At 42.4% G+C, this 12,057-nt stretch overlaps 1 protein-coding gene across 5 annotated transcripts in view; it reads left to right on the top strand.

Moving 5' to 3' along the window:
• Window positions 1-12,057, top strand: part of map3k4 (mitogen-activated protein kinase kinase kinase 4) — a 33,771-nt gene that overhangs the window by 17,565 nt on the left and 4,149 nt on the right. For 3 of the 5 annotated variants that reach the window (XM_081714561.1, XM_035530390.2, XM_081714560.1), the window contains 12 exons: window positions 799-956; window positions 1,145-1,261; window positions 1,352-1,451; window positions 3,979-4,062; window positions 5,649-5,918; window positions 6,259-6,408; window positions 7,647-7,808; window positions 8,086-8,219; window positions 8,346-8,424; window positions 8,532-8,613; window positions 8,802-8,895; window positions 9,310-9,435. In XM_081714561.1, coding sequence (XP_081570687.1) covers window positions 799-956; window positions 1,145-1,261; window positions 1,352-1,451; window positions 3,979-4,062; window positions 5,649-5,918; window positions 6,259-6,408; window positions 7,647-7,808; window positions 8,086-8,219; window positions 8,346-8,424; window positions 8,532-8,613; window positions 8,802-8,895; window positions 9,310-9,435 — 1,556 coding nt within the window. The remainder of the gene's footprint in view (window positions 1-798; window positions 957-1,144; window positions 1,262-1,351; window positions 1,452-3,978; window positions 4,063-5,648; window positions 5,919-6,258; window positions 6,409-7,646; window positions 7,809-8,085; window positions 8,220-8,345; window positions 8,425-8,531; window positions 8,614-8,801; window positions 8,896-9,309; window positions 9,436-12,057) is intronic. The other 2 variants (XM_081714562.1, XM_035530393.2) reach the window with 1 other exon arrangement.

Below are 12,057 nucleotides of genomic sequence, written 5' to 3'. Positions count from 1 at the left end.
TGTACAGACGTTGATTAATTTCCATATTCCCTGAATATTGCTGAGGTCCATTTACATCATATTTATGGTAAATTAATGTTTGGGACATTGGAATAAGCTCCGTTGATATATTGCATTTGCTATGGACATGTATGTATAGCTATGGACTTATTATTATTATTATTATTATTATTATTATTATTATTATTAATATTATAAACATCCATTCAGTTATATCTCCGACCACTTTTTGGGGGTGTGAACTGGAAAGTGGATCCCAGGCCATCCCTCTAAACAAATTACCAAACAGCAACATCTAAACAAGAGGAGGTGAGAAAATAGACGCATCACAATCTTCAACAGCATAAATCTGAGCAAGTCCTCTTCAACTTCAGAGACATTTCCATTTGTGAGCAGTTTCGGTCAAAACTAGAGATTCAGAATTTTCCAGCATAAAAAGACATATCCATGTCAGAAACTAGATCTTATTATTGCAAAGTTGAAATGTTGTCAGATGCTGTAGGCATTTTGTGTTTTGGTTGGCCAGCATGATGAAAGGAATAATAGCTGGTTAAACAGAGTGTTGGAGTAAAAACAGGAAAATGAGGCAGCCTTGTTGGTTGCTTCCTAAACCCCCCCCCCCCCCCCCCCCCCGCCCGGTCCCTTCACTGGAGCAGTACTACTGACTGTGATTAATTAGCTCTATAGCCAACGACCAGTTCTTGTAGATCTACCCTACAAGAACTCCCCATAACTCTTTGACTAATGTGTGACAAGGCCTGGTTTCCAGTGACCGCGGCGTTCCAACTTTGCATGCAGGTGTACTTCGGTTACATGCGCAGCTGGATTGAGATGTTGCAGCAGCTACCACAAGCCTCCCACAGCCTGAAGAACCTCCTAGAGGAGGAGTGGAACTTCACCAAGGTCATCACCCCATACATCCGTGGAGGCGAAGCTCAGTCTGGAAAGCTCTTTTGGCAAGTCTTTGTTTGTTCACCCTTTCACCCTACTTGCTCATGGGAGTCCAGTTGCTGACGTCTGTTAATTTTTCAGAATAACTGAACATCATATCCAGCAAGCGCACTTGTGGATTTCTATGTTACGGACGCTTGGATGTTTGTTTTTGTTTGTTTGTTTGTTTGTTTTCCCCCTTCATCAATTGTAGTGACATTGCTGGTATGCTGCTGAGGTCCACAGGAGACTTCTTGGATGCAGGCCTCCAGAAGAGCTGTGACGAGTTTTGGGAGAGTGCTGATGGCAGCACCGCTTCTGATGAGATCAGGTATAGTCAGAAACAAAAGCTCACATGAGCAGTGCATCCCTGCCATTACACTGAATAAGGCAGAAAAGCTCACGACTGTGTCCCCAATAGGCGGTCTGTGATTGAGACGAGTCGCTCACTCAAAGAACTTTTCCACGAAGCCAGAGAGCGGGCCTCTAAAGCGCTGGGCTTTGCCAAGATGCTTCGCAAGGTAAGAAGATATAATTTCCCCCCCCCCCATACATAAATACACTCTCCTTCTAAGTGGCTGTAGAAACTGTTGCACTCTCTAGATGTTACTCAACGTTGCTGCACGAGTTCACCAAACGTTTTGTTTTTTTTCTTGTGTAATTGTTACCATGAATATTATTGTCTCAGATGATTATTGCTAGATTTTAGCCCTGACTTGTTTGTTACTTAGTCTTTGACCTAACCTGTACACTTCTCATGGAAGCTGCTTTTGTAAAGATACCCTACTTAAGTATAAGACAGGCAAAATTTTAAATGGCTCTGTTAAAGTACAAAGAAAAGGGGTGTGTGTGTGTGTGTGTGTGAAACCCCAGTACAAATGAGTTTGTGTTTTCGCTGTGCTAAAACAGCTGACTCTACTCTTTAGCCATTTTCTTGCCTTTCTAGAGCTTTCATGTAGGTACACTGCCTGGCCAAAAAAAAAGGTCACACACTCTAATATTTCGTTGGACCGCCTTTAGCTTTGATTACGGCACGCATTCGCTGTAGAATCGTTTCCACAAGCTTCTGCAATGTCACAACATTTATTTCTGTCCTGAGTTGCATTAATCTTTCCCCAAGATCTTGTGTTGTTGATGAGAGATTTGGACCACTGCACAAAGTCTTCTCCAGCACATTTCAAAGATTCTCAATGGGGTTCAGGTCTGGACTGTGTTGACCAATCCATGTGTGAAAATGATGTCTCATGCTTCCTGAACCACTCTTTCACAATCTGAGCCTGATGAATTCTGGCATTGTCATCTTGGAATATGCCCATGCCATTAGGGAAGTAAAAATCCATTGATGGAATAACCTGGTCGTTCAGTATATTCAGGTAGTCAACTGACCTCATTCTTTGGGCACATAACGTTGCTTAACCTAGACCTGACCAACTGCAGCAACCCCTACTGACCAGCTGTAGCAACCCCAGATCACTGCCCCCACAGGCTTGTATGGTAGGCATGAGGGGTGCATCACTTCAGCCGCCTCTCTTCTTGCCCTGATGCACCCATCACTCTGGAACAGGGTAAATCTGGACTCGTCAGACCACATGACCTTCTTCCATTGTTCCAGAGTCCAATCTTTATGCTCCCTAGCAAATTGAACTCGTTTTTGCTGGTTAGCCTCACTGACAAGTAGTTTTCTTAAGGCTACACGGCTGTTTAGTCCCAATCCCTTGAGTTCCCTTTGCATTGTGCATGTGGAAATGCTCTTACTTTCACTATTTAACATATCCCCGAGTTCTATTGTTGTTTTTCTATGATTTGATTTCACCAAGTTTAAGTGATCGCGGATCACGATCATTCAAGATTTGTTTGCCGACCCCGTTTCTTCCTCGTAGATGATGTTTCCCTACTGTCCTTCCACTTTTTAATAATGTGTTGGACAGTTCTTAACCCGATTTTAGTAGTTCCAGCAGTCTCCTTGGATGTTTTCTCTGCTTGATGCATGCCAATAATTTGACCCTTCTGAAACAGATTAACATCTTTTCCACGACCACAGGATGTGTCTTTCGACATGGATGTTTAACAAATGAGAAGCTACTCACTGCATCAGTTAGGGTTAAATAACTTTTTTGCCAGCTGAAACATAATCACCCATGCAGTAATTATCCAATGGGAGACTCTTGCCTATTTGCTTAGTTAAATCCAGGTGGTGACCTTTTTGGCCAGGCAGTGTATAATAGAATAGGGAAATCATAAGTTGCACATGGGTGCATACGGTGTAAATTAATACACTCCTAAATCAGTTCCTTCATAAAAATTGTATCTGTGAAAGTCCTTTTTCAACTAACATCAAACTGTTCCTGCAGTGTCAATGAAGCTAATAATTGGGTTGATCTAAATACAGATGCAAAAAAGGTATCTTTATGTTCTGATTTTATTGATTACACAGTATTCATAAATGCTTTCTGGACTCATATTGTCACTGATTTTTTACAATAATTCATTAATCTTGATGATCCTTTTATGTGTGGTGTCACCCAAGAATCAGTATCCTACCTTCTGTCGTTCTCTTTCTGAATGCTGACAGTGTCATTATCAGTAAATATTAGGTCAACTTCTTTAGCAACATACCATACACCTGTCTAAGGACACCCAAGATCTTAATAGCAGACCAACTGTCAGCAATTTCTTGAAATTAACAGACCAAAATGTACGTTTTGTAAAGAGAATTGAGGGTGGTGTTACATATCAGCAATGCCCCCGTCTGCCTTATTATTGTTTTTGTTTTTCACTTACCCAGCGTAAAATCATGCTTTTTACTGGACTGCCTGGGGTGAAAAAGCTGTGGATTTTTTCAAATAGCTGTTAGAAATGCTGGCAACCAGTATGCATGTACAAAACATTACCTGTGAACAAACTGTCAGTCTTGTCAACAACTATCTTTTGCGTACTTTCAGAAAGCAGCACAAAATATAGTCTTGTCTGTGTTGTTGAATTTGTATACACTAAAGTACTTTGAGCTGCAGTCGAGTGTTTGAAAGGTACTGTACTCTTCTTCTACAGGACCTTGAAATTGCTGCTGACTTCAGCCTAGCCAAGGGAATGTCTTGCATCCTGCATGCACTGAAAGAAAAGAACTATGTGAAGGTATTGCTGCAATGTTCCCTGATTTTCTGCCTCCCTTGGTAATTAAACGTTGTCAATAAATGAAGTCTCTTCCAGCCAGACATAAAGCCAAGATACTGTCATATGGTCATAGTGTTAGATTTTATTTACTGTAAGTCTCCTTGTTTGGTTGAATTGTTTCAGCTTGCCATAGGTGGCCTTGTGCACTTTTCTGCCATGCTGCAGCATGTACGTTGTTTCCCTTTAGTGCGGCTTGTCTTTTAGGTATTACAAGACCATTTGGTCTCCATGTTGGGTCATGCCCTTAGAGTGGTTCTTTTGCCCTATTGATGCAGACGTTCGTGCCCTTCCTGTGTTGCATGGATTTAATTACTCTGCATGGGCTTTGATATGTGGTGTGGTTTTGTTTTTTTGTTTTTTTTGGTTTGTTGTTGTTTGGGGGGGGTTGTGCAGAGCTTCTGCCTGAGGAGCTACATGAGAATATGTTGGGAGTGTGATTTTAATCTTCATGAGACGCTCCTGTCTCAAGGGAGTGGTGGTGATGCTGACGATGATGGTGATGGTGACAATGATATTGATGATCCGTTTGCTCGGTTTCTTCCCTCTGCCCATTGGGTTTAAAACATCTCTGAGTTGTTTTTGCAGTGCTAAGAGCTGGTTGTCGTGTACTCCATCTGGTGGTGTAGTTATAACTGCCCCTGGCTTGTTATCCAAATGGCAAATATTGATAGAGTGTATTTCCTGTGGCTTTTGACGTCAAAGTTGCCACACTCTATTTACACTTCATTACACCTTCTTTCATAGGTGCGTTTTATAAGTGCACAGATAAATACAATGGTCAGAAATGCATTAGACTTCCTAAAGCCAGGGTTACACCACATGACCTTTACCCTGATTTATAGCCATGATTACACGATGGCTGTCATCAACTGTGCATGGGAACACATGGGCTATAGCTTTTAAGTGTGGTGAACGTGCATCACACAGTTCAGTTTCCTGGCTTGAGTCCCTTTAAGTGTAAACTGATGTGTTCAGAAAGACTTGCATACTCTAGACGATGATTTTGCTCTGAGTCTGCTCCACATGTTTGAACCATCCTTTATCTACTTTCTGTATGTGCTTCCTTCTCTCAATTGGTATCTGTTCAGATGTGGATCATTAACCAGCATATACTAGTAAGTTGCATCCAGAGTCCGGTCCAAGAACTCGGACCTGTCTGGTGCACTCGGACTTTTCTCCAGCCATGTTGGGCTGCAAGAAATCTGCCCCTCACAGGTTTCTCAATTTTCTTTGCCAACTGTTGATTCAGAACCCAAAGATCTGCAGACGAGAGTGGAGTAGCACAAGTTTATGAAACATGGCGATAGTCGAGATATAAATTGTTTAGCGTAACTCCCCTCTTTAAGGTGCCCGTGTAAACATGGATTGACTTTTCTTGGCTAAAAACTATAAGGAAAGGCTCGATCGATGCTATTTCCTTCTCAAGTTGTTGAAAGCAACCTATGATCATTTTTTTGGTCATTAGTAGAGGTAATTCTTTAGTCATTACCTTTTAAATAGGCAAGGCTTGCCATGAGTTGGGCGTGAATGTACATTCTTGCATGCAGGTCCAGATCCCAGGGGTGGAGGAACTACAAGTTTTTGTCCCATCTGGACTGATGGAGCAGAGGTCCAGCATCCTGCAGCTCCTGAACGCAGCTGCGGGGAAAGAGTGCTCCCGGGAGCCCGACGAGATGCCCGAGGACGAGGCCTACCTCCTCATGAGCAAGCACGGAACCAGCGACATGGCTGCTGGGAAGATCTGTTCTGAATGGGGCGGAACCGTCCTCAAACTGGTGCCACAGATGGAGACCGTGGACACACTAAAGGCCATGAAGGTGAATTTAGCTGATTCCCAAAGTAATACTGTTGCTTGAAGTAATATTCCGTGCTTACGTTTTTATTATCTTGCGTATCAGGTAAGAACATCATGGACCTGAATAATAGACCTGATTTATTATGGCCATTTTCTGTTTCAGATGCCCCCCCCCCCCCCCCCCCAGAAAGCTGGTTTTTATCATTAATTTCCTAATTTTATCCACCAGCAGGTTATTGATGCACACTGGTACATATTTGTTGGGTGTGTGTGTGTGTGTGTAAGAGCTCAGTTTGTGTTAACTGGCTCACGCAACGTATCGGAGTTCATACTGCGCATTCTCCTCGTTTGTGTCTCTTCAGGTGGAGAACCTGCTCCTGATCGTGATCCTGTCGGCCCACCTGGTGACCCAGCGCAAAGCCTTCCAGAACTCCATGGATAATCTGCTGACCCTGCGGCGGGAGCAGACCTCCAGCCAGCCTCTCGTTGCCCAAGCCCTGGAACAGCTCAAGGTACTGTACCCTCCCCAGTGTCGCAGCTGAGACTGATCTGCTCTTAAAGCATTTCCTTGGACCGAAAAACAAATAAACAAACAAACAAACAAAAAAGTGCTTCCAATTATTATTCCTTTTAAAATTTTTAAATTGTACATGAAGTTGGATCTCAGAGTCTGATTAGTGAGTTCAGATTCCATTTATACCCAAGGTCACGTTATCCACTTCTGCCTTCTAAAATTGTTGTTTTGCTTTGCTTTCGTCTTAACTTTTGTCTTAACGATGCAAAATTGAGATTCTTACTCAGTCAGCTTTGAAGTATTAAGTGCACGCTGCCTCTGAGCCCTGCTTCATCTGTCATTGGCACATATGCCGTGCAGCTCTGCCGACTAGCCGGGAAGTCGTGGACTTCCGTTCCTGTATTGAAATTGCACAGACACAGTGCAACAGTTCATGTCTGCTAGTGGTAGAACGGTGAGACTGCACTATTATGTGGGTCAGTACTTTCCATGCAGTAAAAATGAAAGTCATTTGCAAAGATTCTGTGATCTGAGGCCACAGATGGGAGTGAAAGTGCAAAAGTTTGTGTTTGTCTTATTAAGGGGATTTCCAGAGTCTTCAATCTCTGTAGTGCGCTATTTTCTCTGTGTTGTGTGATTATGGAAATGGCCTCAGAATACATTGGTGAGTTTAACAGCATCACATTTAGAAAAAGGCAAATAAAAATTAAAATTAAAAACGATTCAAGTCAGCTTACTCCTCGTAAAGTCTGGCCCCTGCTCTGTTTAGCACTGTTTTTGAGCTATAAGTTATGGTCCAGAATATGATTTTGATTTTAAACATTCTAGATTGATTTGGCATGCAGGATTAAAACCATAGTGTGCCCATCGTGATCCTGGCGTGCAGGAAATAAGTTTGACACGCCTGATCTAAACCTACCGTTCTCTCTTTTTTTTTAACCATTCCTTCGTTGATTTAGAAATACTCGAGCTAGAGCATTCATCCTGGTATAAGGATTCAAATGATTACCCATACTGCGTCGTGATTGCTATACTTAAAAAGAATTACTATTTGCATGCTTTCCATGACCTTGTGACCAGCCAACGTTTTGAAAAATTGAACACTACAGTTCATCCTTGGACCTTTTTGGCTGGATTGTCCCTTTCCTCAGCTTTTATACACTCTGTATCGCTCTCTGTCTCTCGCTCTCTCGTGCTCTGTCTTCATCTATTTTTGTTCCTCTCTATCTCTGTTAGAATGAGGCTCTGGAACTGTGCGATAAGATCAACAGCGCCATTGACCACGTAGAGTACATGTTCACCTCTCAGTTTGAGGCAGAAGTAGAGGAGTCAGAATCTGCCAACCTTCAGCAGTACTACAGAGAAGCCATGATCCAAGGCTACAATTTCGCCTTCGAGGTTAGCGCTCACAAGGTTTTCACTGCTGGCAATGAATTAACGCATGCACGGAATCTTTCTGGATTATATGCGGTTAACTATTTCATTCTGAAATTTATTCATGCATGTTCTCTGTTCACAAATGTGCTGGAGTACTGGGAGCGGCATGCGTGCATGAAGCAATTATGCTTAAATATGCTTATGCTTAAAACATGCTTAATATGCTTAATTATGCATAAAACTGTCTAGCACATTGGCCCAAACAATTTCCTGATCCTGGCCTGTTTGTAACCTGTAGTACCATAAAGAGGTGGTGAGGCTGATGTCCGGAGAGTTCCGGCAGCGGATCGGGGAACGCTACATTGCCTTCGCCCGGAAGTGGATGAACTACGTCCTGACCAAGTGCGAGAGCGGCCGAGGGACCCGGCCCAGGTTAGCCCCTCTGTTACCCCAGACTCCACATACTGGAATAATTAGCTCAGAGGAGAGCACAGATTTCCGCTCCTTCAGCGCTGTTGAATACTGATACGTTTGCTTTCCAAACATGCGACGCTGTAGGTGGGCGACGCAAGGCTTCGACTTCCTCCAAGCTATCGAACCGGTGTTCATCTCTGCTCTGCCTGAGGATGACTTCCTGGTAAAACCTCATCTCGGGGTTTTGATTTCTCATCTTCGCAGCTCCCAGATGTTTTAGGTAGATTGTGTGGGCGAAGCTTTTCTCGTCTCTCGCTTCCCCCCTCTCAGAGTCTTCAGGCCCTGATGAACGAGTGTATCGGCCACGTGATTGGGAAGCCACACAGCCCCGTTAGTGGCCTGTACCTGGGTGGTGAGTCTCCTCCCCTGCCTCGTGAGAGCGCGACGCGTCCGGCCTTATTTGCTATAACGAAGCAACGTAACACTGTCGCTTGGGCATGCATTAAAAAAAAAAAAGAAAGAAGCAGCAGCTGTCAAATGTGGTGTGAGGAAGCTGACTGCTGCTTTAACAATAGAAAGGCCCTTTTTTCCCATTTGCAGCTACACGGAACAGCCCTCGACCTGTCAAAGTTCCTCGCTGCCATAGTGACCCTCCAAATCCGTCCCTCTTCATCCCAAATGCAGAGGGCAGCAGGTAGGTCAGGATTTGGCCACAGAGGAGAGTCTGCAAGAGCTAACTGTTTAGTGTGGTAGTTCGCAGTGCTTTTGCTTTGTTGTTTCTCATGCTCCTTTACTGCGTGCTTTTTATTTCAGCAGATACAATCTAATGTGTAACTCTCCGTAGTTATGCTTACATTAATGCTTTTATCTTAACCTTGTTGCTACCGGGTAGTGGTTTTGTCGCATTTGATTGAGTGGGAATGCAAGCTCTTTAATTATATGTATACCATCAAATGTACTGGTGAATGTCATCTAAGCGTATTCCAGCACCACTGCCACTTACTTCCAACTCCCAACACGCACGCACGCTCCTCGCAATCTCATGTGCAAGTAGTCCGCTCCAAGCCTCTAGGTGTATTTTTTTTTTATTTTTTTTTCCCCACCACAGCTCTCGGAGTCTCCCGTGTGACCTGCGCACCCAGATATGCCCCCCGGGCCCACGCCCTGCCTCTCAGGCCCCGCACGGGGAAAACAGCACCACCAAAGCTCCCTGCACCATCCCCAGTGAGCAAAGGTAGTCAGGACCCCCCCCCCCCCCCCCCTCCATCATTAGCTTCACTAAATGCAGCATTATACCCAAGTCTATAGACATTATACAAGTCTATAGCTAGCCATTATACCCAAGTCTATAGCTAGCCATTATACCCAAGTCTATAGACATTATACAAGTCTATAGCTAGCCATTATACCCAAGTCTATAGCTAGCCATTATACCCAAGTCTATAGACATTGTACCCAAGTCTATAGCTAGGCATTATACAAGTCTATAGACAGTACCCTCCAGAAGTATTGGTACATTTGGTGCATGTGAATGGGGGGGGAAAGCTGTTAAATATCCTTGTCTGTCAGCTTGATCTTATGGTGTATATAAGAGAAAATCAAACTTTTTTTTCTTCCCCTTTTCATTGTTAGAAATAAGAGCATCCCTGTATTCAGTATCCTGCTTTCGCTAAAATAAGTGTTCATTGAGTTTTTTCTCGTAAGTGCTGGATGAGTTGGGAGAGGAAAGTCTTTTTTAGTTCTTCTAGTTCAGCTGACTCGGGTTTTAAGTGGGGTTTAGGTCAGGTAACTGGGATTACTACTGCAAAAGCTTGATTCTGTAAGCTTCGTGTATGCTTTGGGTCATTGTCTTAGTAGAACCAGAAATTCTTCATTCTTAGCCTCCTGGGGGAGTTGCCAGGTTTTTGAGGTATGCCAAGTTTCTTGATGGTTGGTATTCATGATGTAAGGCACTCCAACAAGATTCCCAGAGCTTTTGAAAGAAAAACAGCCCCACAGTGGGATTTTCGACACAACTTTTTTGAATATACAAAAAACCCACCATGTCACCTGATCGTAGAAGCCAATTCTAATCGAGTTTCCAATTATGTTTATTAAACCCCAGGCAATTGCATTTGTGGTTTGACAACAACAGATGAATTTGAGTAGTTTGTTAGAATGAAGATGGGTTCCAGTTGCATCTTTGACATGTTGCCCTCTAGGTACAACCCAAATCCTGCAATTTTCCAATTGTGTTCCTTGGAGAAAAATTCTGATTGGCGATTGATCCTTCCTATTGTGCATGGTAAAAATGCATGTGTCCTCATACAAGCAGGTCCATCGCAGTTACAATTAGTTGTTTGACACTTATGCAGTTACTGATTAAAGGCAGCAACCCAATGATTTCAGTTTATTCATTGTATTAGATGACTATGGTTACTTGGCCTGCATGTGACTTAATATTTCTATCCTAGTTTAACAATTGATGACTCAAGTCTTGGGTAAAACACTTCAATTTTGTTCCTAAGAATGACTTCTTGTTTGGGTTAGTTTTTTTTGTTTACCTCATTGAAATGTTCATTTCTCATACGTTTTCGGTGAAAGGTCAAGCCGATAAACAACAGCTTCTCTCCCCTCCCCCCCCATCCATCAAGTGTGCCAATAATCCTGGAGGGCCTAAACAAAACTGGAGTATCTCCAAGGCCTGTGGTTCAGAAAGTCCTTTAAAGGTGAACATGATGTTCTGTGATCGCTCCCTTGTGCTTATGACAGGGTGCTGTAGTTTAGTTTGTCCCTCACCTACTTAAGATAGTTCACTTCTGAACCATAGATCATGGAAAACACAGATTAGCAATTTACATTTATTCTTTTTTTTTTTATTTATTTATTTTTTTTTATACTTTTGCTGTAACTGAGCATGCTGGACGTAAAGAAACACAACGATTTCAGATGTAGTTTACATGGGGGGGGGGATCCCTGGCAGAATGGCTGAGAGTGTAGCTTGACTGTGTACTGCACTAAACCTTTTGCAGATTTGCTTGAGTTTGAATGTTTATCCTATATTTATGGAAAGTAAAAACTTTTAAGGCCTGTTTAAATGGTCCTTTTTAAAATTATTTTAAAAAAAAAGAAATTAAGAATCATACGACACATTTTGCATGATTTTGCCAATGTTGCTTGGGAACAGAAATTTTACCTACAGATTCAGTTTTGAGTAACGGAATGTCAAGAAGGCCCCTGTGGGGGGGGAAATATCTCACTACCTTAGATATTGTATCGAGATATTGTAGATATTGTATTTTTTTTTCTTGTACATCTGATATCAGGTTGTTTTATTTTACGATCAACCACACCAACATGTCTACCTCATTTTGTTGGGCGTTTTTCTCTTTCACAATAGCTTTGCATGGCTTCTGCATGGCCTCCCTAACCCTGCATTAGCCTACAGTATGGCATTTGCTGTTTTTAAATTACAAGACGTAACGTTCCAATATTCTGTTTGTGAAGTGCACATTACAGAGTCAGTGTGACGCATCGAAGGCATTGGATGCTTTATATTTTGTTAATATTCTTTCTGTGAATTTTCTTTTTATCAATTGTGCATTTACTGGAGCCTCTTAAACTTCTTTAATTCAGGATTTCCATGAACGTGCGCAATTTCGACCCACTTGTCTTCCCTCATACCCTCTTTGATATGTATGAAACAGTGTTGTGTTTTTTGTTTTTTGTTTTTGTTTTGTTTTTATCCAAAATTAGATATTTATGCAAATCTTTAGTTTAGTTGGCAAAGGTACACTCATGGAGCCAAAATGTACATGAATTCCAAACCTGAGCTTAGAGGTTGAAGAGGGAAGACTAGGTCAGAAATGCCGATGTT

Source organism: Electrophorus electricus, chromosome 5 (assembly GCF_041902795.1).
Source record: "Electrophorus electricus isolate QZ-2024a chromosome 5, ASM4190279v1, whole genome shotgun sequence".
NCBI classification, from domain to species: Eukaryota; Metazoa; Chordata; class Actinopteri; order Gymnotiformes; family Gymnotidae; genus Electrophorus; species Electrophorus electricus.
Note: the sequence above shows the minus strand (reverse complement) of the source record. Positions and strands in the feature narration are given on the sequence as shown.